This window comes from Syngnathus floridae, chromosome 8 (genome assembly GCF_059516105.1).
Source record: "Syngnathus floridae isolate MCC-2025c chromosome 8, RoL_Sflo_1.0, whole genome shotgun sequence".
Lineage (NCBI taxonomy): Eukaryota > Metazoa > Chordata > Actinopteri > Syngnathiformes > Syngnathidae > Syngnathus > Syngnathus floridae.
In genome coordinates, this window is record NC_142420.1 from 1404165 (window position 1) to 1429887 (window position 25723).

A 25723-nucleotide genomic window follows, 5' to 3' on the forward strand; every position below is an offset into this window, starting at 1 on the left:
GTTAAATGACGTTATTTCCGTTTGGATGAGGGGGACACTTTAGTCAGCTGCACCAAGTCACCGCCGCTAGAGTCACGTTCTAATTGGCTCTTTTTACGCTGGAGGATCATCAAATTGATGTCCAAACGAAGGTAAGGATGCTTATTAGTAACTTTATTCATGCTACTTATCAATGCGACGTTATGGCTATATTTTGTGTTGTTTTGTGGCGGACCTCAGGATCATGGTGTCTTTGTTTCTTCGATGACAATATCTAGCCACAGTTGTTGGCAGACAGTCGTGTTCCTCACTTGAGCCACAGTATTGCTGCAACGTTTTGGGTTTGTGCTTCCTGCTCCCTCGTGATGGTGTCTGCACTTTTTTTGAACTGAGTTTTTATCGCCAACTTTTCCATATAATTTCGCCCTCAAGGAGACATGGAATATCCCACATCTATTTCCCAGGAATTGAGACAATTTGTCGTGCCCGGTGCTCCCCCGACAGTCTATTACATACCTGATTTCATATCCGCTGAGGAGGAGGCCTACCTCCTGCAGCAGGTCTATCAGTCCCCCAAACCCAAGTGGACCCAGTTGTCCGGAAGGAGGCTGCAGAACTGGGGAGGGTTGCCACATCCCAAAGGGATGCTGGAGGAGAAGATCCCCGCATGGCTTCACAATTATTGCCAGAAAGTTTCTTCGCACGGGGCTTTCGATGGGAAAACAGCCAACCATGTGCTGGTGAATGAGTACAAACCAGGAGAGGGGATTATGCCCCACGAGGACGGACCCCTGTACCACCCGACGGTCACAACTGTCACCTTGGGCTCGCACGGCCTCCTGGACTTTTACACGCCCGTCAGCCGGGTGGAGGACGACGATGACGCCGTCAACACATTGGAGGAGGACCGGCATCTTTTCTCTCTGCTCTTGAGGCCACGCAGCTTGTTGGTGCTTCAGGACGACGCGTACCGGAAGCTTCTCCACGGCATCGGAGCTCGTGAGATGGACGTTTTGACGGACAAGGTGCTGAACTTGCACGGCGCTGTGGCCCGGCCGGGCGAGACGCTGACTCGAGGGACTAGAGTTTCGCTGACCATCCGACACGTCCCCAAAGTCTTGAAGACCAAGCTGCTGCTTGGGCGGAAGTGATCGAAGGAAAACAGTGGACTACGTGAATGCTTAACTTTTGTCATATAGTGGAAGTTAAGTGAATTTGGATCATGGAAATGTGTTAACACAAATCTCTCTGCATAATGACAGATAAACTGCGTTGTCATTTTGACTTGAACATGAAAAAAATAAAAGTGCGTACACAAGTGTGAAATCAAACAATTCTGTCAAATTGCATTTTTGTATCAATGAACCGAGAGACTAGAATCTGGCCAGCCCCACTGCCGTGTGCCGACGCTAACCTGCTCCAATTTGGTCTGACAGGAGGACTTAAACAAAACAAAGACAATAAAATGGAACCGGCGAGCAAGCGGCGGAAAAGCGAGGCGTGCGACTCCGACTCCTGGACGGCGTACCCTGTCCTGTCGGACGAGCAGACTCATGCCGTAGAGATGATTGACTTCTTTGCTGCGCCCGTCCTCGACAAGCGAGCGACGTCCCGATTGGTCGGAGAACTCAACGACCGCTACCCCTTGACGGGTCTCCAGCACCTCAAGAGGGTTCGGCCCGCCGCGGTGCAGGATGGCCGCCCTCACTCACTGGAAATCCTCCTGTGTCCTGTCAGTAAAATTCCAGACTCAGACTTGTCATGCGTGGAATGTGACGGGCTGGGCGAACCCTTTGTGGTCAAGGTCCCCGTCCGCCCCCCTTTGACCAGACCCCAATTTGAGCTAGCAAGCAAGCACTGGCCCACTTCCTTCAAGGAAGACAAGCAGTTGACCGAGGCCCTCCGAGGAGAGTCCTTCGGCCCGGCTCAGAAGGCCCAAATGCACGCTTACATGTCGGTGGCTTTGGCCGCCGCCCGAGAAGGGAAGGCCTTGGGGATGGAGGCCGTGGGGGCTGTTGTAGTAGACCCGGTTTCTGAGAGAATAGTGGCAGTGGGCCACGATTGTCGAGGGCGACGGCCTCTGCATCATGCCGTCATGGTGTGCATCGACTTGGTGGGCCGAGGGCAAGGCGGCGGTCGCCACCGATGGGACGCCTACCCCGCTTGCCGCTCTACACCTGCCTCGGACTCAGCCGAGCAGCCATACATCTGCACCGGCTACGACCTGTACGTGACCAGAGAGCCCTGCGTCATGTGTGCCATGGCGCTGGTCCACTCGCGGATTGCTCGGGTCTTCTACGGGGCGGCCTTTGCTGACGGAGCGCTGGGGACTAGGTTCAAACTCCATGCGCTGAAAGACCTGAACCATCGCTTTGAGGTTTACAAAGGAGTCATGGGACAAGAGTGCGAGGAGCTGGAAGGACTGTCTCTTTGAAGTTTATATTTTTGGACTTTTATACAATGTGTACTTTTGAAATATTTCGACAAAAAATGTGCCACACGCGGAACAATTGTTGGATTGCACAGAGAGGCATAAACAATTTAATAGGATACAAGAAGTTTCAACTTTCCTTAATCAATAAGAAGACATTTCCCTCACTTCCACAATACCATTTTACACCACAAAAACTTTCACATTCTCAAAAGAAATGCACAAAACACCCGCCCAGTGATTGACTTAAAGTATTCATAGAATATATATATATATATCTATATATATATACATACACACATATACGTAGTTTAACAGTTAAAATTCCATTCCGTTACTTAATGGGGAATAATTTGACAGTCTTGACAGAGGTAAACATTTTTGTTTGCTGGGAAAAATACATTTGAAGTATTGCCGTGGTTAAAAGCAACAAACGTAGCTTCAGCTTGTCAATTCAGGTCGGAGAATAACAAACAAAAACAATCACTTTGCTGATACCTGGGCCAGCCCGGGTCAGACCCAACGAAAACTGCATTCATGTAGATGACTAAAATGTAGCTTTGACTTAAAAATGTGATGTTTCACCCAAATCAGAAACACGCACGGCATCCGGTCCTCAGAAGCTTCCATGATTACAACAGTTTTTCTCTCACTGATCTCATAATTGCGCCACGTGTTGCATTTTGCGTAACACGCCAAGAGGAAAGACGCCGTCGAGAAGGACTCAGTACTTGTTGATGCCAAAGAGTCTCACGCCGTGCAGCTGCGGTAGCTTGGGGATGAGCACGCTGAGAAGCGACGCCGTGTTGATGAAGAAGTGCATCGCGTCGTACTTGGTGTAGAAGCTCGCCAAGAAATAACTGGGAACAAAACAAGACAGTGAGCCGGCGTGGGACCGACAGCGAAGAATTGGATGCTTGCTGACAAACTTACAGGATGATGGGGGAAATGGTGAAGAACTTTCTGGAGGACGTGAACTGTACGCCGTAATCCAGCTGTTCCCAATGCGTGAGAAGTCTGGCCTTGCCCTGATCGGGGGTCTCGAAGGGCGTCCCTTTTACCGCGTGCATGAACACGTACATTCCCTGCAGCGTGGCAAAAGGAGCTTGTTAAAACGACCAAAGGAACGTTAAGAAAAATGGAACTGGCGGCTGTGTTCTTCTCACCAAGTTGTGGATGACGTTGGTGAGCGTCCACACCAGCGGCACGCTGAAGAAGGGAATGCTAAGGAGCACAACGTGAAGGATCCCCACGCCCAACGCGTAGCTCAGCCAGATGCCGCGACTGTTCATGACCCGCGTGTTGGGGTTCACCTCGCTGTGTGCCACACCCACATTCATTCTGCTCTGGAACACCCACACGATAATATAATAATAATAATAATAATATATCTCGCTCAGCTTTCCAGGACATTTGGGGCACTATTTTGAAACCATGACACAAATGGTCCAAAGACTTTCCAGACTTGAACTTTAGCCCAAAATCTGATACCAAGAAACTGAACTAGCCAGTCTTGTTGAACTTTGCTCCCTGGCCCGATTTCAGCTTCCAGCTTGGATGAATGCTTGCACTGTTTGCAACTGTTCCAACGTGAGGCACTGTACTAACCACTAAATGTTTTAAAATCTGTTTATTTATACGTGCTCTTTTCATTATGTAAAAATGAAATAGAAAAAACAACATGTAACAAAAAACAAAGCACGCACGTATACGGTATTCTCGTCCACAAAGAGACTCCAAGCCAACTCGGGGCAACAGATGTTAGATAAGATCGGTGCGTCACAATTGACAAGACTGGAACAAACATCTGAAATATAATCGCAATTCAGTTATTTTGCATTGTTACTGAGTGGAACTATAATTTTGTGTAGTGTTTCACATCTCGCAGTAGACAATCTTACTGCCAATGTGTAGCAGATGGTGTGTAAATCTACTTTTCGTTCGATTAGGTGAAAAATGGAAATCCAAAGGACACTTACATGTTATAGCAGCGAGTCGAGGAAGAGCTTGGAGTGGCGATCTGCGACGGAGGGGAAAAGAAAACAACCTTGTTGTTTTTGTTGATGTGCTTCACTTAGCCAACGGCGACGGGCGCAGTGAGACACATAGCGGAAGTAGGTGGAGCCCGAACTCGTGACGTCATGCATTGTTGTCAAATGACTTGCGGGCAAATACAAGTTTACAGTTGGGCCAATAGTGTGTGATTGTATTAAATTTACATGCACACTGCAGTATTTACGTGCATTTTTTTTATTGCATTTAGTATTAACGCCGAACGAAGATGCAATTGCCATTATCACGTGCCTTGCAGTTTTGATTCAGGGCAAAGTAAATAACCTTTTAACGCCTACTTCTCCGTTTCAACCAATCAAGCGCTTTGTTAACGGGGCGGGAAATAGTTTCCGTGTTTATTTACGATGCAGACCCCGGACGAGGCGATTTAACGCCGCACCATTTTTTATTTTAATTTTATGTAACATTCTTGGTAGTAACGTGTGAATATCCGCGTGACTATTTATTAACGCCTGAGTTGCTTTCAAACAGCCGCAGCGACTGCAATCAGTCAATATTTAGCTTCGAAAGAGCATTACACATGACGTCATCTTTTTGCGACACCTGGTCCCTCTTCAGTCACAAGTAGTAAATATTCCCCTCATTTGTTTTTGTATCGTTTAGGTCATGAAGCAGCTGCCCGCAGATACCGTGCGGCTCTTGTCCAGCTCACAGGTCATCACTTCGATGACGAATGTAGTGAAAGAACTGCTTGAGAACGCACTCGATGCTGGAGCTTCAATCATTGACATCAAACTGGTACTGTTGACATGAGTGAAATGACACAACTGTCAATCTTCAGTGAGCTCCGTGTTTCTTCAAAATATGTCAGAACGTGGTCTTCTGATATTGTGTGTCAAGAGTTCGTCAAGATTAGGGGAAATAGGAATTGTTGCAATTTGTGGTCAAAGTCAGTAAAGCTGGGCTTTTGAGCTGCCAAGAGTAGCAGTTCAAGTTATTCACACGCTAATTGACCATTTTCTGAAGTGCTGCCGCCACAAGTGAAAACTCTTAGTCTTCTGCAAATCGAAGCAGCTTGCCGTGCCAAACCCCCTTGCACCAAAAACATGGAAATTCTCTCTTTGATTTGCTACCGTAGGAGAACTACGGCCTGGATCGAATCGAGGTTCGCGACAACGGCTGCGGAATCAAAGCCGCCGACGCCCCCGTGATGGCCGTGCGCCATTTCACCTCCAAGATCCATAGCCACGAGGACCTGGAGCGCCTCCAGACGTACGGCTTCAGGGGCGAGGCGCTTGGCTCTGTTTGCGCCGTGGCAGAGGTTAGAGGCTCACAGGATTTTAATTTAGATGTTGTCTTGTGTTGAGCATTAAATTAAGTATTGTCTTGATTAGACCTTTGATTAATCAAATAATTGTATGCAATGTAGTTTTACACAACCACATCTTTGTTAGATTTTATTAAACATTTATCGCTGCTTATTTTTTGACACGGTTTGATTATTGTTTTCTGTGTTTGCCTCAGTGTTATTTTTATGATCTCGCTCCAGGTTACCATCACTACCAAGAGCGAGAACGATGACATCAGCACCCAGTACTCTCTTAACGCCCAAGGCAGCATCGTTTCTCAGAAGCCAACTCACTTTGGCCAAGGCAAGGCATCATTTAATATTTAATTATTTTGTCATCAACTGTTTGGAAACTATGAACCTTTTTTTTTTTCCAATGCTATGTCTTCTTTGATGAATTAAGAATGTGGATGTCGCGTCTTACAGGTACAACGGTTAGCGTCATGAAACTTTTCAAGAACCTTCCCGTGAGACGACAATACTATTCGTCGGCGAAGAGGTGCAAGGACGAATTGAAAAAAATGCAGGACCTGCTTGTGGCCTACGCCATCATAAAACCCCAATTGAGACTCACACTCGCACACAACAAGGTAAGCCTCCATCTTCTATCACCACCTTTTAACACAGCCTATGTGGAAAGCTCAAATGTGGATGTCAGTGTTTAGTGTAACCTTGCCGTTATGAAGTTTAAAAGTCGAGCAGTGTTTACGCTTTGTCTATTGAATATTAACACAACACACGCAAAGGACTTTTTTTTTTCCCCCCCAAGAAACAGAACATGAGGCTTAACAATATCATGTGTTAGACATGTTACAAGTGAGTACAGCCACAAGGTGTCCTCGGAATCCTTCTCACGTTTTCGATTGCATACACTGAGAAAAATGAAAGTTAGCGATTTACAGTATGTAACAAAATACTCCTAGTATATTTCCTGTATATTCCCTCTCTTTTCCCACGTGAGAGAAATGTCGTCACATACATACAGCGGTGTCTAAATATTTCCCAGATTATTTGGAGACATTAAAAATTTTTTAAAAAATCAAGTTTGCATTTATTATTGCTGTTTCTGAGAAACCATTGTGAGAAGAGCATGAAAGATCAAATGAAAATTCACTTTTGTTCAATTTTCAAACGGGTCATCTTGGTTGGTTACGCAGTCAATTTTATTGTTGTTGTTTGATTTTGAGTCACTATTTGAATCTTTTTCAAGTAGGCTGATTGGATTTGCTGCGTTTCCTCGCTCTCGGCAAGGAGTGACTTTACCGTCTCTCGCAGCCTTTCTTGGTGTAGCTAATCACGGCCGTGAGGCGCTCGCAAACACAAATATGAACAAGCGTCAACTCGGATTTAGCCCATTATGACGCTTGAGTAAGTTGCTGAACTCAGCCGCGGTTTGAGTTTCAGGCCGGGTGTATGTAGGCTGCGGCGCGGGTCAGCCAGAGGGTACGGCAGCGCCGACGTGCATGGCGTTCCTAGAAATCCCTTTCCAAGTTGTTAACGATGAGTAATGAATGCCCCCCGTTTGGGACATTCAGCTCTGGCCGGCCCCTATCCTTTACAAGCGGGCCGTGTGTCATGTTTCACGGTTTCTTTACGAGCTGTTTACAGGAGCGATCCGTTTTCATCTGCTAACTGTACGTCAAATCGCTGAGCATCTCAAAGCGGAGCAACTGAACTGAGCAAGAAGAAGTTATTCACGTCAAAGTTCATGTCAAAGATCAGGTGCTTAGTTCCACATTGATTCCGTTTTATTAGTTCGTTGTGTCTATTACCTTTGACAATTGCAATAGGAAGTTTTGTTTTTGTTTATTGCCTGGCTGCTCTTTCATTCGCTTCTCAGAAACAGCAAATACGGTCGTGAGGCAGTTAGACCCCCAGGCCTGTTTAATTAATTCCTCAAATAGGTCATATAAACAAAAAAAGTATTCATGTATATAATTTTTTGATGCATGCTTGCCTTCTCCTGCTATTTCTGTATTTGTTTTAGGGATGGCAAATGTAAGGTTGAACGGGTGTCCCATTGTTTCAGGTGGCGGTGTGGCAGAAGGCCAAGGCGGCCGACCGCAAGAGCGCCCTCCTGGCTACGCTGGGCTCCAGCACACTCGCTAACCTTCTCCCGTGTCACCATCGTCAAGAGCAAGCAGAGGTTGGAAAGCGTCTGCTTGATATTTGGCCTATCGTTTCTCTTAAATGCTCACTCAATTCATTTGACCCTGGCAAAAATTGGGGAGAAATTTCCTCGGACACATTAGCGTATGCGCATCCTCCACCCATTGACACGGCACGTGATGAAGTGCTGCCTCCATCAGTGAAAATCAATCTGGCTGGAGATAATAACAAGGAGATGGTCTATAGAAGATGGATGAGAGTCCACGTTATACTTGAGCGTGAGCTAATAACCAAGAAGCCTGCGCTGGTCTGGAGCCAGCAAATGTGCTGAGTGGGGTGCCCGCCAACTTCTCCTTCTTTCCTGATGAAGAGTGAGCAATTGCTTTGTTGTGCTGACGCTAAGTGAATTACGCTTTGAGCGGTAATCGCGGTAGGTGCCGTGTTCACGACGAATGCGCTCTGACAGATATGGAGCAGCACCTCGTTTTTCTCTTTTGCCTGTTGTTGATTCGCCACCGTTACGAGATCGACCTTTCGAGATTTTTCTCCACTTTGTTGGTGATCGAGGGGAGCCGAGGGGGTGGACATTGGCAATCGAACGCGGCGACCGTTTTACGCCATCTTTCCTTCGACTTAGCGCCCTTGGAGGGCAAGGAGTCCCCTTTTGTGTTGCCATTAAGTCATCGTAATGAGCAGAAAGGAGGAACACATGTGGCCCTCAAATGAAAGCGTAGTTCGTTTATTGACGAGCGCTGCAAATAATGAGCCCGAGGCCGTGGGCTTAAAAAGCGCGGCCACCTGGAATCCATACAAGGTTCATAGCGCTCGTAATGTCTTACAAGCTTGCCTTCAAAATGGACGTTTAAGGAGGATTGTTGGATTTTATGGCCACCCGTCAAAGTTTTGCTCCCAGGTGTGTCCAAATGTTGATAAGTGTCCTTTGTAGCCACCTTAACGTGTTTTTTTTGCCTCTCTATACTTTTAAGATTCTTCTCGAGGGTTTTTTCCCCAAGCCGGGAGCAGACGTCACTTTGACCAGCACGTGCGTTCCAGACAAAACTTTCATATTCGTCAACGATCGACCCGTCCACCATAAGGACATCATGAAGGTCTGCTCCTGGATGCAACACTCTTTGTTTTCAAAGCATCATTCTCTTCTTTTCCATTTGTGTTCCGTCGTCAGCTACTTCGCCAACACTACGCTGCGCAGTATGCGGACGAGTCGGCGCAAAACCGCTACCCTATCTTGACGCTGGAAATCACCGTTTCCCCCTCGGCGTTAGATGTCAATCTCACGCCTGACAAGACCCAGGTTCTTCTCCACAACAAGGTATTTGCGGAAGCTTCAAAAGTGACGAATGAGAGCGGCCTGATATCGTGATCGCATCTCTCTTTGCCTTTAGGAAGCCTTGTTTACCGCGTTGGAAGCGCTGCTGGTTTCGCTCTACGGATATCGGCCCGCTTGCCATGCTCCGGCCGAGCAGATCAGCCGCGGTACCTCATCTTTGCCATCTGCCGCTGGAGAGCCTGAGGATGCCACCGCGCCACCGAGCGGGCGGGCTTCCGACGGTAGCTCCTCGGCGCCGGAGGAGCAGATTGTCGGCCGGTCGCCCGACGGATTCGATTCTAACTTCTCTCTAGGTGATGACCAAACTGGACACGTGCCAAGTGAAGTCCCTGAAGAACCCGAGGCGGACGCGAGCGGCCCGCGCATATCGGCGGAAGACTGGAGTAGGGGCACGGCGCTGACAGACCCGGTATCGGGAGAGCCCCTGCAGCCCGTCAGAATCCATCAAGCCGCCGAGCAGACGGAGACAGACAAAAAGACGTTCAACGTCATCACAGAAAAGCGAGCGGCTCTGACCGCCTTTGACCTCATCAGCAACCGGACAATGAGAGCGCCGCTGTCTCCGGTCGCCCTGTTTGAGAAGCAAGCTCGCGTGGAAGTTCTGAGGGAGAAACCGAGCGCCAGCCTAAAGGAGATCAGCGACGCCGTCGATAACAGGTGGAAGAAGCTCATGGAGGACGAGCGCAAGGAGTAAGTTTGAAAAGCTCAAAGGGTTGTCGAAAGACGAGCGTGACATTTGCCGGTTCTCACCGTTGTTTGTGTTCATCCACACTTACTTCACCGGTGCTCAGGGAAGTGACACAAAGTTGGCTTGTCAAGAACAGAGTTGGCAGCCAACACATGGGCGTAATGAGCCTAAGCGTTTGACCCCTTTCGGCCCCCCCTGCGAGTCAAAGGATTTAACATTTGTCAAGTTAGGCAGGGATGGAGTCATTTAGCGGCAAGAGAGAAAAAAAAAAAGCTGGTCTCAAAATTGTGGTCTCGTCCCTCTCATTTGTCATAGTTTCATATCTGATCATTTGGAGGATATTTTCTCCAGTTTCCAAAGAGGAACCTGCTTTGCTGCTCAACGTGACACTCTTGACAAAAGAAGCCAGCTTGTCATGCATTTCAGCTTTCAGTCCCTTTATTGGTGTCTGTATTTCACAGGTATGAGGAGAAGGCCCAAAAGCACCAGGAGCACCACAAGCGCACTTGCGCTGCCAAACTCGCCGGCGGTTGGAAAGAGAAGCGCGCCAGCCCCGCTCTGGCTCGCAAGCGCAAGACGCCGCTGTCCAACCAGCAGCTGCTGGACGAGCTCTTTTCAGCTCCGCCGCCTCAGAAGAAGCCCCGGAGTCCGAAGCCCAGTCAACCCCTCCCTTGTTGCGTGTCCAGCCTGGGCGCACGGCTCCGGCGCCTCTGGGCGACCCGGAACACGGCGGCGCCGCCGCGGGGCCTCCGTCTTATAAACCGGCTGCCCTCTCAGAGCGTCTGGATCATTTTATGTGGTCAGAGGCTGACGTTGTTAAACCCCTTTCGGGTCCAGGAGAGCTTGCTGCTGAAGAGACTCCTGCAGAATCAAATGGTTCCAGCGGTCACTCTGCAAAACGCTCTGCAAGTAACAGAAGGGTAACGCATCACTCGCAAACGCCGCTGGCCACCCTCCAACAATGCTTTTAGTACCAAATTAGAAATGGCGGGATATGAACGTTGCGCCGACATCGGGAGTAAGTATCGGACTGTTGTCGGCAGCCCGACTACTCGATGGCTTCCAATCCGGCCTGATACGGATACTTGCTATTCACTCATCATGAGTTAATATTAGCGAGAGTCCTGCAATATTTGCTCGTTCAATTTCCCCCCCCCCTCCCCCATAACATTAGTTGAATTAAATTTTAACATTTATTTTTTATTACACATCAAATATTTGCAAAGCGATTGTAGTTTATGCACCGACACTGCTGATGTTGCTCCATTGTCCCCCGTGCAGAAGGTTAGGGGGACGAGACTACATGGAGACTTTGTGCAACATGGAGAAAGCCAGCCCCGACGTCAACGGCAGGGTGTTCATCTCCGACCCAAGACTGGTGGCCAACGGATTTCAAATCAGACTCACGCCAGGTGAACCAAACGCTGACACAGTGCAGGGAGGAATGGTTTGATCAGTTATTATCCAGATCAATAACCTGCGGCAGTCATATTTCAGATGAAAAGAAAGTCAAACCTCTAGAGTGGCTCTGAATATTATTCTTGTTCCTTTAAATTCAAGCAAGTTGGATAATTTAAAGGAGCTGATGTTTTGTATTTTTTTAGCATCAATCTTCTAAGAATGACTTAAAGTAATATCTAATATTACATGATGGCAGCAAACAAAACAAAGCGGTAAGAAGCACCTTTCATAACATAATCGCCGCTCAGTCGGTGTTTGGCAGCATTTTGTCTTCATTAGCGGGATTATTTCTCAGCTTGTTTTTGTTGCCGAACGGCTTCGCCGCAGTCCGAGTTGGTGTTTTGCCCGACACGGCGACCTTTTCAGCGGGTCTGTAGCCCAGCGTGCTGGTGATGGCAATGATTGCCCTTTGAAAGAATTTGAGGAATTTTCATCGCTCGCTGCCAGCCATCTCCCGGCGGGGTGTGTTGCCTCAGTCGAACACGGGGTCTTGGAATAGTCGCTTCTTGGAATGCAAACTAAAACGTTGGCCTTGTGTCAGAAATATACATTTGCGTGATTTGTGATATTTCCTCTTTAAATGACAGGCCGTATTTTTTTCCCGCTTCCTTTTGGTCTTCTGGGCCTTCTATTAGTCATTTAACACTCCATTTGGCCCTCCGCGGTTTGACTTGGTCAGCGGCCAAGCTGTAAATCACAATATTTATTTATTATGATTTCCCGGAGATAGAATCTTCGTCCGCAAATATATTCATGCCGGTTTTCCACTCATCTCGGCCAGGCGCCGTGTCGACCGACGGACATCTGGAAGTGACGGCGCTGGCCGACTGCGTGCCTTTCCTGGGCTTAGAGGACCTCGGGGAGATCGTGACGGCGGTTCTTCGCAGGAAGGCCAAATCTGTGCAGGAGTGTCGCCCGCTTAAAGTCTCCAACTACCTGCTGGTGAGTGATAAAGCCAGGCAAAAAAAAAAAAAAAAAAGGACATCGACGGCGGGCAATATCCAGAGCCCAAATGCGGTGGTAGATAGGTGAATCCGGGCCCTCTCGTACGTGCAGACCGAAGCCGTGCGACTGGCCCGACAGATGCCCACGCATTTGTCCAAGGAGGACGTGGAGGACATCCTGAGACGGATGCAAGAGCAGCTTGGTGAGAGCGAGCGCACCTGTTTGCACGGAAGGCCTTTCCTCCAGCCGCTGTGTGACATCCCTCAGACGGAGCGCCAGGCCAAAGCACTCTTTAAACCTTTGGAACTGGGAAGGTAGTATTTTAAACATGAACACATCATTGTGTCACATGTTTACAACTAACCATCAATTTGACGATGTACTATTACGGAGCGTGCAGGACATGACATAAACAATTATGGCTCCCCCTTGAAGACTTTTGCAGACGGATGCTAAAATGTCATTGAAGGAAAATTGTTACATGCTAAATTTAATAAAGCTATGTAAAGTAGCCAAGACGTCCTAGTTTGTTTACATACGAACATTCACTTTATTAGGTACACACGCTCTGTCTCATCAGTCAGTCAGTCATATGGCAGCATAAAATCTTTCTTTCTGATGCAGATGATGATTAGCCGATGGGTCAAACTGTCACAGTATAGTGCCACCTATTGCCGAGGAGGACTTACCAGAATTTGTATTTACTTTTTGAGACTTTTGTGTTAGTGGCTGATATCGGCAAGGCCTGCAGTACCTTAAAACAAATGTTCAACCAAAAAATGAAATGGGAAGCCTGCTCGTTTGATGAGGTGGCCACATCTGACTGGAAAACGCTCACGCAGAAATAATCTCCTTGGCGTATACGGCCACCGGTGGGTTTTCACTCCCCGCCCCGTGCAGGACATCCGATCCCCCGAGGGGAAAAAGTGCAATCCGATCGTTTATCTTAGGATAATATTATAGTTCGGCCGGCGAAAAGGTCAAAGCGTGAGAGGTCTCCTCTTCCATATGGCTCCAGCATTGCTGCAGGCGATGCAAGGGCCGCTTGGTCCCTCGCTGCCGCCGCCGCGTCAAACTCTCGCAAACACGCACCCCAGCTTCTCGTGTCACCAAATGCGTGCTGCGGAATCGCGCTCGCCTTATCGCCCGAGGGCCGTATCCCGGTATTTGGGGAGGATTCAAAGGTCAGCAGTGCGAGGTGCTGCCTTTTGCCAGCTGTCTTGACGCCGCCACCTGTCGCATCTCTTCCCTTAGCATTGAGCGGATTTGCAGAATGCAATAATACAATATTTCTTCTGGTTACGTGGCCGACGCGCAGAGCCACGTGGTGCTTCTCGGAAAGCATTCGGTGCGAGCCGAGATTTGCTTTCACTGAGCTTTTTCTCGATTCCAGTCATCAAATCTAAAATTAAGACGTGAATCTAAATTAAACGGCGTGTGCCGTCTATTTTCGTGCCTGGCTTTAATTGGAGCACCTGTTTTTGTTTACAAATGTGACACTTTGCAACGTGTGAAGAAGCTGACGCGCATGACGCATCATTAAATGGAATCGTTTTTCACATTGTGACTTAAAATATATATTTAAAAAAAAAGAGAGTTGCTGAATCCCTTCCTAAATTTAATTGCAGCGATTAATCCAGTCTAAGAATGCCACAATGAATGATACCAAAATATTTCCTTTTTATTATGTAACTCATTCATTACCTTTAAAAAAATATATTTTTACATTAAACAAAATGAAAAAAAAAAAACAGCAGAGATGTTGCTAATTCCGTTCGGCTGCTTATTTTATTCTTATTTAAAAAAAAGTTGATTTTTGGTTGGGTCCAGCATCATTTGCATCTCTTGCAAACGCATTGCGCACAAACTATAGGCATGAATGCTATTTGGAAGATTTGCAAATCCCGCTTGACACATAGCTGAGAGTCCAGCACATCCGTCTTGCGTTGGGAGTGCGCGCCGCATATCATCTCCTGACAGCAGCTTTCCATAATCTGCCCTCCCTTGGCCTCTCTTTCAGGAACATTTATTCTTCAACACCGTCACGTCTCTTCCCGAGGGGGTCGCGGCCTTGGACCTGGGCCGGCTCGGGGGGCAGGAGTTTTTTTTTTTTTTCGAAGGCTCCCTTTAACCCCTCCGTGGACGCTGATTCATATTGTCAACCCTTCTGGAGTGGACACTGAGTTTGCGTCCAAACTTCCAGTGGCTGTACAAAGTCATAAATCATCGGACGGCGTCCCCGAGGTGACTGTCAGTGTCCACGTAGGAATAGGGATTCCTTCTCCCTAAGTGAAAAAGCAAACGGCCAGCAGACGGAAAGGATAAATCACTCCTTCAGGCGAAGACAGGTAGCGTTCAACAGCTGGCCATCTGGCCGTTATCATGTCCTGCGTTGCTTTTATGACTTTTCATTGCCTTCCGCAGACCCGGGAGGGATCGAAACAAACAGGCCGTCGGTCCGGACCGGCCTCGGCTTGTTTAAGCCATTACCATTTGCGACACCGCCGAACGTGACAACGGCGGCAAAAATCTCCAAAGTGCCAGGCGGGAAGACTGGCCGATATGTCCGATGACACAAGTGGAGCACGTTGTGAGAGTTCCGCCCCGACGTTCCAAAAGCAGGCATGGTAGCTACATGAAGACTCCACCAATTGTCCAAATGGCTGTTGAAGGTGCACCAAAGTCAGCCAGGGCAAGGTAAGCACTCGCCAGAATGGATGGATTCAGAAAGGCCTGTCAGAAAATGCCTTTTCTTTTCTTTTCTCTGTTGTTCAACTTTGTTAAGGCTTCATGTCTTTTCAAGAATCAATTCTAAAAATGAGGCAATATTACCAGGAAACTTGCAAAAAGAGGAAGTCAAAGCCCAAACGCTACTTTTATGACTATTAAGCTTGTCTAAACAAATATATTGTTTAACATTCCTCGAGACCCCCCCAAAAAAAAAAAAACGAGTCCCGGTCACATCCATTCCAGTTCTGTTAATGTTAGACAACAAGACCTGTGTCCAATAACAGGGTCTCCAGCTGTCTTGGAGCACTCGCGTATCCCCTAACATCCTTCTTCCCTGTTCTCTCACTCTCACTTCCTCACCTGTCAAGAGTTGGAATGTCACTGGCGGATGCAGTCCTCCAGAGTCCCGCCGTCAAAACAGATGTCGCTGCGCTCAGGCCGTCATAAACGGCAAAGGACGCCTCAACCTGGCTCGAGACCGACGCGCGATATGTCACGCCGACAAAACATAAAGTTGCCATGTTAGCAAGAGGTTTTGGACCTTTGGGCAGTGCCGCTCGGTGGGTTGTTTGTTTGGAAGGACAAGGATCCCTCTCATTGGGTTTGTTTGCCCGTCAAGTGTTTTAGCAAATATATTCATCATCATAAAAATTGTAGTTCTCTTGAGAAAGACAGAGGGAAAGGTCTCAGATGTGCGTTTGGGTTTGGCTCTTCTGACTGCACAAAAATAGTGCATGCAGTCTTTTCAAGTTTCCAGCGAGACGGGCCGGGCTGGGCCGGGCCGGGCCCCGTTTCTGCCGGTCGTCAGTCAGTCACCCCCATTAGCGATAATGACACGGACCGACCAAAATCCATTTCAATCAGAACCCAGGTCTGAAGTGGTGGCCATATTGGATGTGGCGAGACGAGAAACACCGTTTCTGCCTCGGGTTGGGTCGATAACAACACTAACACTTGTTTTTTGTCCCGTGTCAAATGAGGAGACGTTTCTTTTCACATTAGAGATACTTGAAGGCCGTGGTTGAGAAATATCTCACTACTACTCCGCATCTGTTGCGTCATTGTCCTTAATACCCTGTTGAGGGAGTCAAAAGTACGCATATCTGTTTTCAAGTCTCACATTTATTTCAAATAACTCAAAATAACGACGCTCCCTGACAAATGGGACTCTAACCTTTCCCCAGTTTTCTGCACTCTTAGAGGAGGAAGAGGCCAAAATGTCAAAAATGTATAAAGCGAGGCTTTTGTGGCCGGGCTCCGGTCCAGCTCTCAGCGGGGAAAGGAAGCGACTCTCCAGGGGCCGCGCTCAATTCGCCCTCTACCGGGCGGAAGTCGAGTCTCAATCGGGCCCGCCAGAGGTCACGCTGTCACTTCACATCCTCTCATTAGGCTGCCGTGCCCGCCCGCAACAAGAAGCAAACAGCTGAGTCATGGGATTCAAAGCATATTTGCACCTTTGCCATCAGGTACAGTGAATAGGACCTGCGTGTTCCTTTCACTCGCACGGCGCCACGTGTCTTCTCGGTTTACAGCATGTGTTGAAGACATACAGATTCTCAGCTGCTGAGGCCAAGCTCTTCGAGTACGTCAAGTCGAGCCTTGCGCCCGCTTGTAAATCAACAGCTGCAAAAAAATCCAAATATCGATTAGCAGAAGGGGCTGAGAAGAGGGACACGGACATGGAGCTTTTTATTTCACGCAGTTTGCAAATGTTGAGCCTTGAGGGTCGAACGGAACCCATGCCTTGGGAAAAGAAATGTCTTCTACACGTGACAGGGAAGAATATTGCCCACACCCGCCAAAAAGGAAGTCACTCAAACTGAGTCCAAGATGGCGTTTTTGCTAGCGAAAAACAAAAGACCAAAAGCCAAGCTAAACATTTTATTTGGTAAAATAAGTACGATATACGGAGTTGCTGCATTACATCTGTTACTATGCAGTTTGATTGGTGTGTACGGAAAGCGGTTATGAAAAGAAAAAAAAGAGCATATATAGGATGTAAACATATAAAAATCAGTTTTTACAACTTTCATAGCCACCAACTGTTTCCTTTTGGTGTGCCGTAGTGCAAACCGCATTGCGCAGACGAGTACTCGGATGTCAACATTCGGACAAAATCCACTTTTGTCTGCATTCTTTGTGCCTTCGCTTTGAGTTCTTTTCAATCCTGCGATTGAATGTGATTTGAAAAAGCCTCCGGTCGTGAGGTCGTCGACGATGATGAAAAACAGAGCCGGGAAGCCGACAACGTTTGAGTCCATCCCCGCCAACACTTTGAACCCGACCGAGTCCATACGTTGGGGGAATTAGAAAGTCAAGAGTGGGTTGGTGTATAGAAAAAAGGAAAAAAAAGTCTTTTCAACTGTGTGATTATGGACACAGGATTGAAGAATTTAGTCTCTTTGGATCAGTGGTCACAATCTCAGACGAGCTTTGTCTGGGAGGAGCAAGTTAGTAAGCAGAGGTGGGCACCTGACCCGGTTAGTGACAATTACGCTGACCAAGGAAAATCCTCTTCCGTCCGTGCTCAGTCTGTCATTTTTCAACGTTCCATTACGCCAGACTGACGGAACATAGTGCCTAAATATGGAGGTCAAAGTGATACATCTGGCTTGAGAGACAAGTTTTGCATATGTTGGGGAGGAGTTAAGTTTAGCCTGGGTTGTGTGTGCGTGTGTGAGAGTTTCTTACGCCTTGGTCATTTTCTTTTCAATCAAATCATGCGTCAGACATTTGTTTTCATGATGTCATATTTCATAATGTTGCAAGAGGAGCAGCTTGAAAGTGTTTTGTTTAAAGCTCGACGACCGTTTATGACGTTTTTGTAACATTTTGCTTCGGTCAGATATGGGCCTCGTTGGGTTAGCGTCCCCTTCGGAAGGAAGCGGCAGTAAGCCAGCCGCCTGAGCGCTTTGGGCCTATCGGGGCCTCGAACCGCACCAGGAAAAAGAGCGGAATTGGTGTTTTGGGGTGGAAAGGTCTGCGGGGCGGTGGCCCCTCTCATCGGCTCCCTACTCTCTCGTAACGGGGCGGGGGGGAGGGGCTTCAGGAGCAGCCGCAGCGGTCCACCACCATGGACGGGATCTTGCCGTAGATGATCTGCTCTTTGCAGTTGAAGTAGAGCATGTTGATGGGCGACATCTTGGTGGGCGTGCAGCAGGGGCCGACGTTGCCGCGGGGGTTGGCCTTGTTCACCAGGTGGGTGTGCGGGTACTTCTGCAGGTGCATGTACTCGCACTTGCCCGCGCAGTAGTTGGCCTTGTAGCGCTTGGGCGCGATAATCCAGTCCCAGCCGAAGTCCTCAAAGTCTACGGTGAACGGGTAGCGGCAGCAACGAGTCTCAGGCGAGTTCTCGTCGCAGTCCAGGCCCGAGTCCCTGCGGAGGCGCCGCGGAGCCTCGCTCAGCTTCACCTCCATGAAGGGTTGCTGCAGACACAGGCGCAAAGAAAAACAAACAAACGTGGAAACAGCGTGCCAACACAGTTGAGAAGCATCAATGTTTTTAGAAAGTGGAACAATTCGATTCAGTAAGGCTTAGGGTTAGAATGGTTTTCTGGTCAAATCCAGTTTTGTTCCACCCCTACTAACTACCGTGTCTAATTGGCCTATTTTTATAGATAAAAAAAAAAAAAGTTCTTATGTTACGATAGCAAATTTTAAAGGGGGAAACATTTTTACATATTTTTCCGAGAAAAAAAAACGTTATCTTTGCAAGAAAAGTGATCTCTTTGGTCGGTAAAAAAAAAATAATCTCACAAGAACAGTCATGGTATTGTTCATATTTAAAAATATGCTTAGAAATATACATTTCAAGAAAAAAAAATATAATACTATAAATATGAAGTTATCATTTCAAATAATCATATTTGAGCAGCAGGCAATTATTATTATTGTTATTGAATATGATGACCGTTTTGCATTCATCCAAAAGTCGACTATCTTACCAGTCCTTCCTCGCCCGGCTCGGCGGAGGTGACGGCCAGGTCGTTGCCGACGTTGTCGTAGGCGTTGATGTGGATGCCCCAGTTGGTGTCGGGCTGGCGCAGCCAAACGCTCAGCACTTGCTTGACGTCGATGCTCTGCCACGAAGCCGCGCCGGCCTTCACGTCCAGTTTGAGCGAGCGCACGCGCGCGTGCCGCCCGCCGTCCGACGCCGCCGGCGTCAAGCGGGAGATCTGCAGGAAGACGGCGCTGTCCTGCTCGGCCGCCCGCATGTGCACCCATAGCTGCGCCCGCAACACGCGGCTCGCCTGGAACTTGGGTGTCAGCGAGAAGAGGCAGCATTTGGGCCAGCCGTCGGTTTGCACCGCCGGATCGGCTGAAGGAGACATTTATCGATTACTGAGCTGCCTTCCTCTTCGTTCGTGCATGCAGACATGAATCAATTAACTGCTCGTTCCAAATCCAATGAAAGTCCGCGCGCAATGACCACGCGCGTAAAAGTGACTTCAGGTTGCGCTTGCGATCCGGACCGGATAAAGAATCCAATTGGAGACACACTTACGTTCGGTGGCCATCAACATGATGGTCTCGGTGACGGCGTGCTCATCGTCGTCGTCCGCGACCACGTCCCGGTTGTCGTCCCCCAGGACGTCGTACTGGTCCAGCAGCTGCTGCAGCGGCGGCGCCCTGGGCAGGAGCTGCCTGACCACGTCGCGGCTGATGTTGGGCGCCTCCTTCATGCGCAACTTGCTCAGGATTTGGTACTTGATGGCGTTCAGACGCATGCTTTTGATTTGCTGCCGCATGTCGCAGGTGGAGCACGACTCCGACGTTTCCTCCGGCCCGCCGGAGGACTGCTGCGTCTGTGTCTGTGTCTGCGTCTGCTGCTCGCACAGGCACACGACAGCCAAAACCAGCAGCAAAGTCAAGCCAACGTGAGAGAAACGCATTTTGCACCCCACAACAAAAAACACGCGCGTGCTATAGGAGTCAAGTCCAAACACTGATTGGCATCACTTGATTAGCGCGCGCGCCTTTATACGCACACACTTTTTTTAAGGTGGCGTCCAAAACGATGATTGGCTGGCCAGGCCAACAATGACTTTGAACCATGATAACTTTTTTTTCTTTCCTTGCCAAACCATAAAGGGATGGAGTGGGGAGGGGAGGGGGGCTGTCTGGGTCACGGGCAGATTGTGGATAGATTGACTTTTCGTCCGGCGATTGCGCAACCAGCGGAAGCAAACCTGACCTTGTTTGCACAAGATCTAATGTGCTTGTGCGCCATTTTCATCTACTGTGCGCGTAACAATATGGGCACGGCAATGTGGCAACTTCATTTTACATACTAACACGTGAAGAAAGTATTTTTTCCCATTGACGCACATGAAATTTCTCCTTTATGCATTTTTCCTAACAGAATTTGTTCTCTTCATTTTGAAATAACATCTATCACAACATTGCCATTTTTAAAAATATTTCGTTTTTTAAAACCCAAATCCCTTCTTTACATACTACATTAAATAATAATTGTAAACCTAATAATTACTTGTCATTAACCAATGACGTTTGAGTTCAAATTCAATTTGTTATACGGAATTCAATAACCTCTGCCTTATTGTTATTGTATACCGATACAAAGTGTTAAATGACATAAAATGGATGATTTTAGATGAAACGGACTCTCACGCACATACACACTGGCAGGCACAACGTCTGAGGCCCTTTTCACACACGCACTCTCACATTGATTAATTTTATACTCACGAGATTCAAAGATTTGTATCCAAACCCATTCCAAATAAGAAGCGAAGGAACTGAATTTTAATACAACAGTGCCACCCAGTGGGCATTTGTAGCCATGCGTTAAAAAAAATTCCCAAGGCTTCCATACATCCCTTCCGCCACATTGCGGAAGTGACGTATCAGTGCCTCCTCCGTCGCCATGGTGCCAGTTGCTTCCGGTGGTTGTGTGTGACAGCCCGGCGGAGAGTCTCGTCGGGGTGCAACATGACAAGTGACACGCAACCCCCGGGAAGATGCGAATGGTTAGGAAAGTGGGGAAGAAGCACGAAGGCGGCGACGCTGCTCTTTTACGGCTTCGCTTTGGGGCTCGTCGCTCTCGGCGTGAGAGAGGTGCTGACTGGCTTTGAGGAGAACCGATGCAGTATGACCTACATGTTCCAATACCCCGAGTACCTGGTAAGTAACCATAGGCTGCGACTCATAACTAAGTCTGTCAAATATAAAGGAACAATGTTGTCAACATGAAAGCCGTTGGTGACGAATTAGTGAGGCCGCCATTCCGCGACATGACCAATTGCACAAGGGACGGAGCGGAGATTCGTTACTACGACGCCACCCGAATTTGTACTGACGTCACAGACCGACCTCATAATAAAGCCACTGTCAATATGTTGATTCGCCAAGAAATACATCATATAAGTATAGGAATACACAAGTGACCGCTTCCAAAGCGTTTTATTATTGTTGTTTTATATGACTTTGAGTAATTAAGCATATGAAAATAAGAATTTGCACAATAAGAAGACGTACATATGAGGTGCGAGCAACTATATAAAGGGCCCTCGGAGCCCTGGCAATATTGGCGTACTGGCACTTGGGATTGGAACTTCTTGTAAATCAAGTACATCGGATTAAAAGCTACTCTGATCAAATATAGCCTCAGTCAAAAGTCAAGTAAAATTTCAAAGGAAATTAAATAAACAATGGCCTACTTCCTGTTGAGTTTAGAATAGAGCTCCAGTGACCTTTATAGGTCTTGGGCTGTTGCAACATTTGCTAGATCTCGGTGAAACATTCAACTAATTTTGGGCTTGTGCTGTTACATAAGCCACCAAATTGCCAAAAGAGGGCTGTCAGTCGTTGATGTTTTAGTGTTACCGGTTAATCCGACCTTCTGTTGCAAAGGATGGATACTTGGACACACAGCTTTTCCTGACAACAATGGAGCAATGCAATAGTTGTCAAGCAAGTCAGGCGGGAGTTTTGTGCAGAGTCACGGCCTTCTGTTTTTTCCAGCAGGCTTCATGTGACGCAAAGTGCTCACCAGGCGGAATTCCGTGATATGGCTGCATTAAAATATCGTCTGTTGGTCTGTCCAGCGTGTGCCGTTGCCTCGTCGCGTGACCAGGCAGTACCCGGCGTACGGGCTCTATCTGTACGGGGAGGGCGCGTACACGCAGGAGTCCCGCGAGCTGCAGCTCTTTGGCGCCCCCGTCATCTTCCTGCACGGAAACTCCGGAAGCTACAAGCAAGGTACCAACACCACCAAGAATTGACCATTTCTTCAACCAGCACATCTCGTAGTCAGACTTGAAATGGCAAGCGAGGGACCTTCTGTTCTTTTGTGCGTTGCAGCGCGTTCGCTGGGTTCGGTGGCCTTGAGGAAGGCGGAGAATGCAGAAGGCGGTCTCCATTTCAACGTGTTTGCCGTGGACTTCAACGAGGAACTGGTGGCCCTCTACGGCGGCAGTTTGCAGCGGCAGACGCACTTCCTCCACGAGAGTATCAAGGCCATTCTGAAACTTTACAAGGTTGGGCCTCAAACACTGTTTTGTAAGTTTGAGGACAGCACAAATATTTTGTTTGAGACGCTCTGCTTGTTTTTGTAGCACCTGAAGACGCCCCCCAAGAGCGTGCTGCTCGTGGGCCACTCTATGGGCGGTCTGCTCGCCCGGGCACTCTTCACGCTGCCCAACTTCGACACGGCTCTGGTCCATCTCATCATCACCCAGGCCACCCCTCACTTGGCCCCGGTGCTGGTTTTGGACCATTACCTGCGGGGTAAGCACCACGCACGCGCGGAGTTGCGGCCTATTCTGACCCGTTGTCTTTTTGCCGCCAGATTTCTATTCGGCGCTGAGGAAAAAGTGGGTGGAGCAGGCGGACGGGCTCAAGAACGTGACGGTGGTGTCCATTGGCGGCGGACACCGCGATTTCCAAGTACGCTCGGGTCTCACCTCCATACCTTGCGCTCCGGGAGACCCTACAAAGTTGTCATTGGTGGTGAGTTGAATGTTGTGCGTCACCAAAATAACATCCCAAAAACAAACCAACATTTGGTTCCACCTGCATTTCAAAGTGGGATGATGAGTTTTTAGCTTTTTAGCCTATACACACTTGGCACCTCCACGACAGGAAATCTCACCCGACCTGTTTTTCTTTCTGCCTGTTACTTGTTAACACGTTTTTTGTTTTTTTGTTTTTTTCCCCCAAGGCCACTGCAGTTCCGAGGACGTGGGTTTCCACTGACCACCTATCCATCGTGTGGTAAACAAACAACCCATTCGTTATTATTTTTTAATGAAGCTATCAAGCAGATGGTGTATGTTCATATTTTCCCAACCAGGTGCAAAGAGCTCGTTCTCGCTACGGTCAGAGCTTTCTATGACCTCATCGATCCCAACACAAGACAAGTCCGTCCGCCGTGGCTGGTTAAGTTTGATTTAAAATTTGGCATGTAACTCCATATTTTTTTTTTTTTCTTCAGTTCACAAACAACCTGGCTAAGAAGAGCGCTGTGCTCAAACACCATTTCATGAGACACTCTGCCCAAATGTTGGGAGACACTCAAGAAGCCGCTTTTTCCCTGCAAGGTGGTTTTATGTTTACCCAATGGACTCGCATCCAGTCATGTTCATTTTCTAATTTAAAAAGATATTTTGGATGGTTTCAGATGCCGAGGAGGCTTGGAGCGAAGTGAACACTCTGCGTCTGGCATATCGCACGCCAAAGGTATGCTACACAATTTGGCATGTAAGATGACTTTTACTGCCTTTACTGCAAGCACCCCGCTGGGCTCTGCGCTTCCAGGAAGCCGAGGTCAAATACTTTGTGTTCGCCCTCTCCAGTCGCAGGAAGGCCTACAGCCATTTCTACTGTCGGAGCAGCAACTGGGTGAGTTGCGCGGAAACAATCGCAACTGCGCTCCGCCGTAGTTAGCCAATGAAAATATCATCCGCACATTAATTCATTTGTGTTCGCCAGGACATGAGCAGCTGGGTGTACGGCTGCGTGCGGCAGAACGCTTCTTTGTGGTAAGCGTGCCGGCGCTACTCAACCAACGGCGACATTCCACGCGTAATGGTGTCGCCGTCCTGTAGCGCAGTAGAAATCTTTTTTTCCGCAGTGAGCACGCGGTGGATTTGTCCAAGGCGACGGAGCTTCTTCCTGCGTACAAGGTGATTGGAGGACATTGGCTGTCTGAGCGCCGCTCGTGCCGCTTGTTGATTTGCTCTGTCCGGCTGTCACCCTCTCCAGGTGCTGACGCTGAGCCTCGGCGACTTGTCTCCGTTCACTCATCTGGTGGTGTCGGCCTCCAACCCCAACGGCAAACAGGTGGCGGCCGCTTGAGCCGAGATAAGCGTAACCCGAAGTCCGCTTGCACTTGCCTGACCCGCGTTGTGATTTGGTGGCTCGCAGTTCACGCTGGAGTGCGAGTGGCAGCGGCAAGAATCGTTGGCTCTGTCGCTTCCTGTCCCGCATGTTCTGTCCTTTGGTGAGTTGTCTGCGCTCCATCGAAGATGAGACGACATTTCAAAATACATTTTTTTAGGTTTGACACTCAGCGAAGTCACCGTGAGCTCCAGTGGACTTTTCCACAGCGTCAAGCTGCAACACTTTCACGAGGTACGCGGCAAGACGTGATCATCGTGTCCCGGTTTTGTCGCTGCAACCCTGACATCTGCCGTGTGTGTGTTTAGGTCTATCAGGCTTTCAGGATTAACGTCGCAAGTGAGTGTAAGCGAGACAATGGTAAGCCTTGACACTCTTTAAGCAAACCTTTGGGCAGTAGGTGGGAAAAAAACCTGACTGCAATTTTTTTTTTTTGCTCAGTCTTTCGATTGCCAAGTGTCTACAGAATAAAGGTGCCGTGGTTCTTTGAAGATGTTTTAACAAGCGCCAGGTGAGTGATCATTTGTCTCCGCTGTCATCCGTATTCACATTCTTACCCGCTGCTACGCACGCGATCGTTGCGCCAGTGCCCCATCGGTGACGGAAATCTCAGCGATGCTCCACACGAATCGTCCTGACAACGAGTCCAGTGTCCACCTTCAGCTCCACACTGCCCCCAACTGCCAGTATAAGGTTGCACATGCTAACGTTGAAGCAGTTCCCATGTGAAGTGTCAGAAATAGAACAAAAAAAAAGTTTTTAATGAGGACCGTCTACTTTGAATTCTGAGCTCCAATCTCTTCATATTTTGTCTTTATCCAGGTGTCAGTGAGGACGTCGTTACCCAAGGTGTTGGGACAGGTACTTGTTTTGAATTCTCTGTTTTATGGGAAGGAAATGAGATGGTTGTTGGGATTTTATTCTTTTCGTATTTTGATACTTTTGGATCGCTAAGCAGGCCCTTTAGTCAAAATCCTGTCCGTAGCAGGAGAGTTAAAGTGGGACAGTCCCTGAACGTCAGCCCCGGCCTCGCACTCTTGACAGGCTTTTCTGTTGAACTCCTGGCACAGATCCTGCGCTTCTTCATCCCCATGGTGCCGGTGTACACCACCGTAACTCTCCTGCTGGCCTGCGGCGCGCAACTGTCCAACATCTGCAAGTCGCGCCGAGCTGTGTCCATGAGCCTGGCGCTCCGTAGTGGCCTGCAACCCCATAAAGTCAACTTGTCCGTTTACATCCTCCACATCCTCTTCAGGTGGGCGCGCCGCCGCCGGCGTGGGCACATCAGCCTCGTTGAACGTCTTCTCTGCT

General features: G+C 48.4%; 6 protein-coding genes across 12 annotated transcripts in view; 4 read left to right on the top strand and 2 right to left on the bottom strand.

Annotated features, from left to right (window-relative positions):
- alkbh6 (alkB homolog 6, nucleotide demethylase) lies at positions 1-1317 on the top strand. 2 transcript variants are annotated; one of them, XM_088382504.1, is made up of 3 exons: positions 1-131; positions 220-320; positions 412-1317. In XM_088382504.1, the coding sequence occupies exon 3, from the start codon at positions 417-419 to the stop codon at positions 1128-1130; it is 714 nt and encodes a 237-aa protein (XP_088238630.1). In that variant the 5' UTR covers positions 1-131; positions 220-320; positions 412-416; the 3' UTR covers positions 1131-1317. The 2 variants fall into 2 exon arrangements, with proteins under 2 accessions (XP_088238630.1, XP_088238631.1); XM_088382505.1 differs by having other exon boundaries at positions 30-131; positions 258-320.
- On the top strand, positions 14-2716 carry adat3 (adenosine deaminase tRNA specific 3). Its single transcript, XM_088382503.1, has 2 exons — positions 14-131; positions 1416-2716. The coding sequence occupies exon 2, from the start codon at positions 1445-1447 to the stop codon at positions 2411-2413; it is 969 nt and encodes a 322-aa protein (XP_088238629.1). The 5' UTR covers positions 14-131; positions 1416-1444; the 3' UTR covers positions 2414-2716.
- On the top strand, positions 20-20439 carry pms1 (PMS1 homolog 1, mismatch repair system component). Of its 3 annotated transcripts, XR_015859759.1 has the most exons (16): positions 20-131; positions 4360-4524; positions 5087-5221; positions 5562-5744; positions 5973-6075; positions 6198-6361; positions 7801-7917; positions 8867-8989; positions 9064-9210; positions 9284-9918; positions 10378-10836; positions 11198-11328; positions 12159-12319; positions 12434-12636; positions 14343-14670; positions 14747-20439. XR_015859759.1 is itself a non-coding variant. In XM_088382494.1 (14 exons), exons 3-14 carry the CDS (start codon positions 5090-5092, stop codon positions 12638-12640), a joined length of 2562 nt encoding a protein of 853 aa, XP_088238620.1. In that variant the 5' UTR covers positions 20-131; positions 4360-4524; positions 5087-5089; the 3' UTR covers positions 12641-12833. The 3 variants fall into 3 exon arrangements, 1 of the variants encoding a protein (XP_088238620.1); XR_015859760.1 differs by lacking the exon at positions 4360-4524 and having other exon boundaries at positions 28-131; XM_088382494.1 differs by lacking the exons at positions 14343-14670; positions 14747-20439 and having other exon boundaries at positions 12434-12833.
- On the bottom strand, positions 2488-4542 carry ormdl1 (ORMDL sphingolipid biosynthesis regulator 1). 3 transcript variants are annotated; one of them, XM_088382513.1, is made up of 4 exons: positions 4390-4542; positions 3577-3756; positions 3344-3495; positions 2488-3270 (listed from the first exon to the last, which is right to left on the bottom strand). In XM_088382513.1, the coding sequence occupies exons 2-4, from the start codon at positions 3748-3750 to the stop codon at positions 3135-3137; spliced, it is 462 nt and encodes a 153-aa protein (XP_088238639.1). In that variant the 5' UTR covers positions 3751-3756; positions 4390-4542; the 3' UTR covers positions 2488-3134. The 3 variants fall into 3 exon arrangements, with proteins under 3 accessions (XP_088238639.1, XP_088238640.1, XP_088238641.1); XM_088382514.1 differs by having other exon boundaries at positions 3577-3751; positions 4390-4530; XM_088382515.1 differs by having other exon boundaries at positions 3577-3777; positions 4390-4513.
- mstnb (myostatin b) lies at positions 17956-20877 on the bottom strand. Its single transcript, XM_088382502.1, has 3 exons — positions 19557-20877; positions 18997-19370; positions 17956-18478 (listed from the first exon to the last, which is right to left on the bottom strand). Exons 1-3 carry the CDS (start codon positions 19942-19944, stop codon positions 18098-18100), a joined length of 1143 nt encoding a protein of 380 aa, XP_088238628.1. The 5' UTR covers positions 19945-20877; the 3' UTR covers positions 17956-18097.
- The window catches only part of pgap1 (post-GPI attachment to proteins inositol deacylase 1), an 8434-nt gene continuing 3563 nt past the window's right edge, over positions 20853-25723 (top strand). For both annotated transcript variants that reach the window (XM_088382491.1, XM_088382492.1), the window contains exons 1-20: positions 20853-21196; positions 22120-22273; positions 22376-22551; positions 22630-22801; positions 22863-23023; positions 23235-23287; positions 23367-23433; positions 23508-23613; positions 23694-23752; positions 23831-23914; positions 24005-24054; positions 24147-24198; positions 24278-24355; positions 24440-24515; positions 24573-24646; positions 24721-24772; positions 24854-24923; positions 25000-25105; positions 25235-25273; positions 25483-25667. In XM_088382491.1, the coding sequence (XP_088238617.1) occupies positions 21005-21196; positions 22120-22273; positions 22376-22551; positions 22630-22801; positions 22863-23023; positions 23235-23287; positions 23367-23433; positions 23508-23613; positions 23694-23752; positions 23831-23914; positions 24005-24054; positions 24147-24198; positions 24278-24355; positions 24440-24515; positions 24573-24646; positions 24721-24772; positions 24854-24923; positions 25000-25105; positions 25235-25273; positions 25483-25667 (2006 nt within the window). In that variant the 5' untranslated portion in view covers positions 20853-21004. The remainder of the gene's footprint in view (positions 21197-22119; positions 22274-22375; positions 22552-22629; positions 22802-22862; positions 23024-23234; positions 23288-23366; positions 23434-23507; positions 23614-23693; positions 23753-23830; positions 23915-24004; positions 24055-24146; positions 24199-24277; positions 24356-24439; positions 24516-24572; positions 24647-24720; positions 24773-24853; positions 24924-24999; positions 25106-25234; positions 25274-25482; positions 25668-25723) is intronic.

Bases quoted from the DNA above. Each gene is read 5' to 3' on its own strand.
- mstnb (XM_088382502.1), bottom strand. From the start codon at position 19,944: ATGCGTTTCTCTCACGTTGGCTTGACTTTGCTGCTGGTTTTGGCTGTC. The intron at 19,371-19,556 runs GTAAGTGTGTCT...TGTCTCCTTCAG, and splicing joins CATGTTGATGGCCACCGAAC to CCGATCCGGCGGTGCAAACC. The intron at 18,479-18,996 runs GTAAGATAGTCG...CTGTGTCTGCAG, and splicing joins AGCCGGGCGAGGAAGGACTG to CAACCCTTCATGGAGGTGAA.
- pms1 (XM_088382494.1), top strand. From the start codon at position 5,090: ATGAAGCAGCTGCCCGCAGATACCGTGCGGCTCTTGTCCAGCTCACAG. The intron at 8,990-9,063 runs GTCTGCTCCTGG...TTCCGTCGTCAG, and splicing joins ACCATAAGGACATCATGAAG to CTACTTCGCCAACACTACGC. The intron at 9,211-9,283 runs GTATTTGCGGAA...CTTTGCCTTTAG, and splicing joins AGGTTCTTCTCCACAACAAG to GAAGCCTTGTTTACCGCGTT.
- ormdl1 (XM_088382513.1), bottom strand. From the start codon at position 3,750: ATGAATGTGGGTGTGGCACACAGCGAGGTGAACCCCAACACGCGGGTC. The intron at 3,496-3,576 runs GTGAGAAGAACA...GCCACGCTGCAG, and splicing joins CCAACGTCATCCACAACTTG to GGAATGTACGTGTTCATGCA. The intron at 3,271-3,343 runs GTAAGTTTGTCA...TTTTGTTCCCAG, and splicing joins ACCATTTCCCCCATCATCCT to TTATTTCTTGGCGAGCTTCT.
- alkbh6 (XM_088382504.1), top strand. From the start codon at position 417: ATGGAATATCCCACATCTATTTCCCAGGAATTGAGACAATTTGTCGTG.
- adat3 (XM_088382503.1), top strand. From the start codon at position 1,445: ATGGAACCGGCGAGCAAGCGGCGGAAAAGCGAGGCGTGCGACTCCGAC.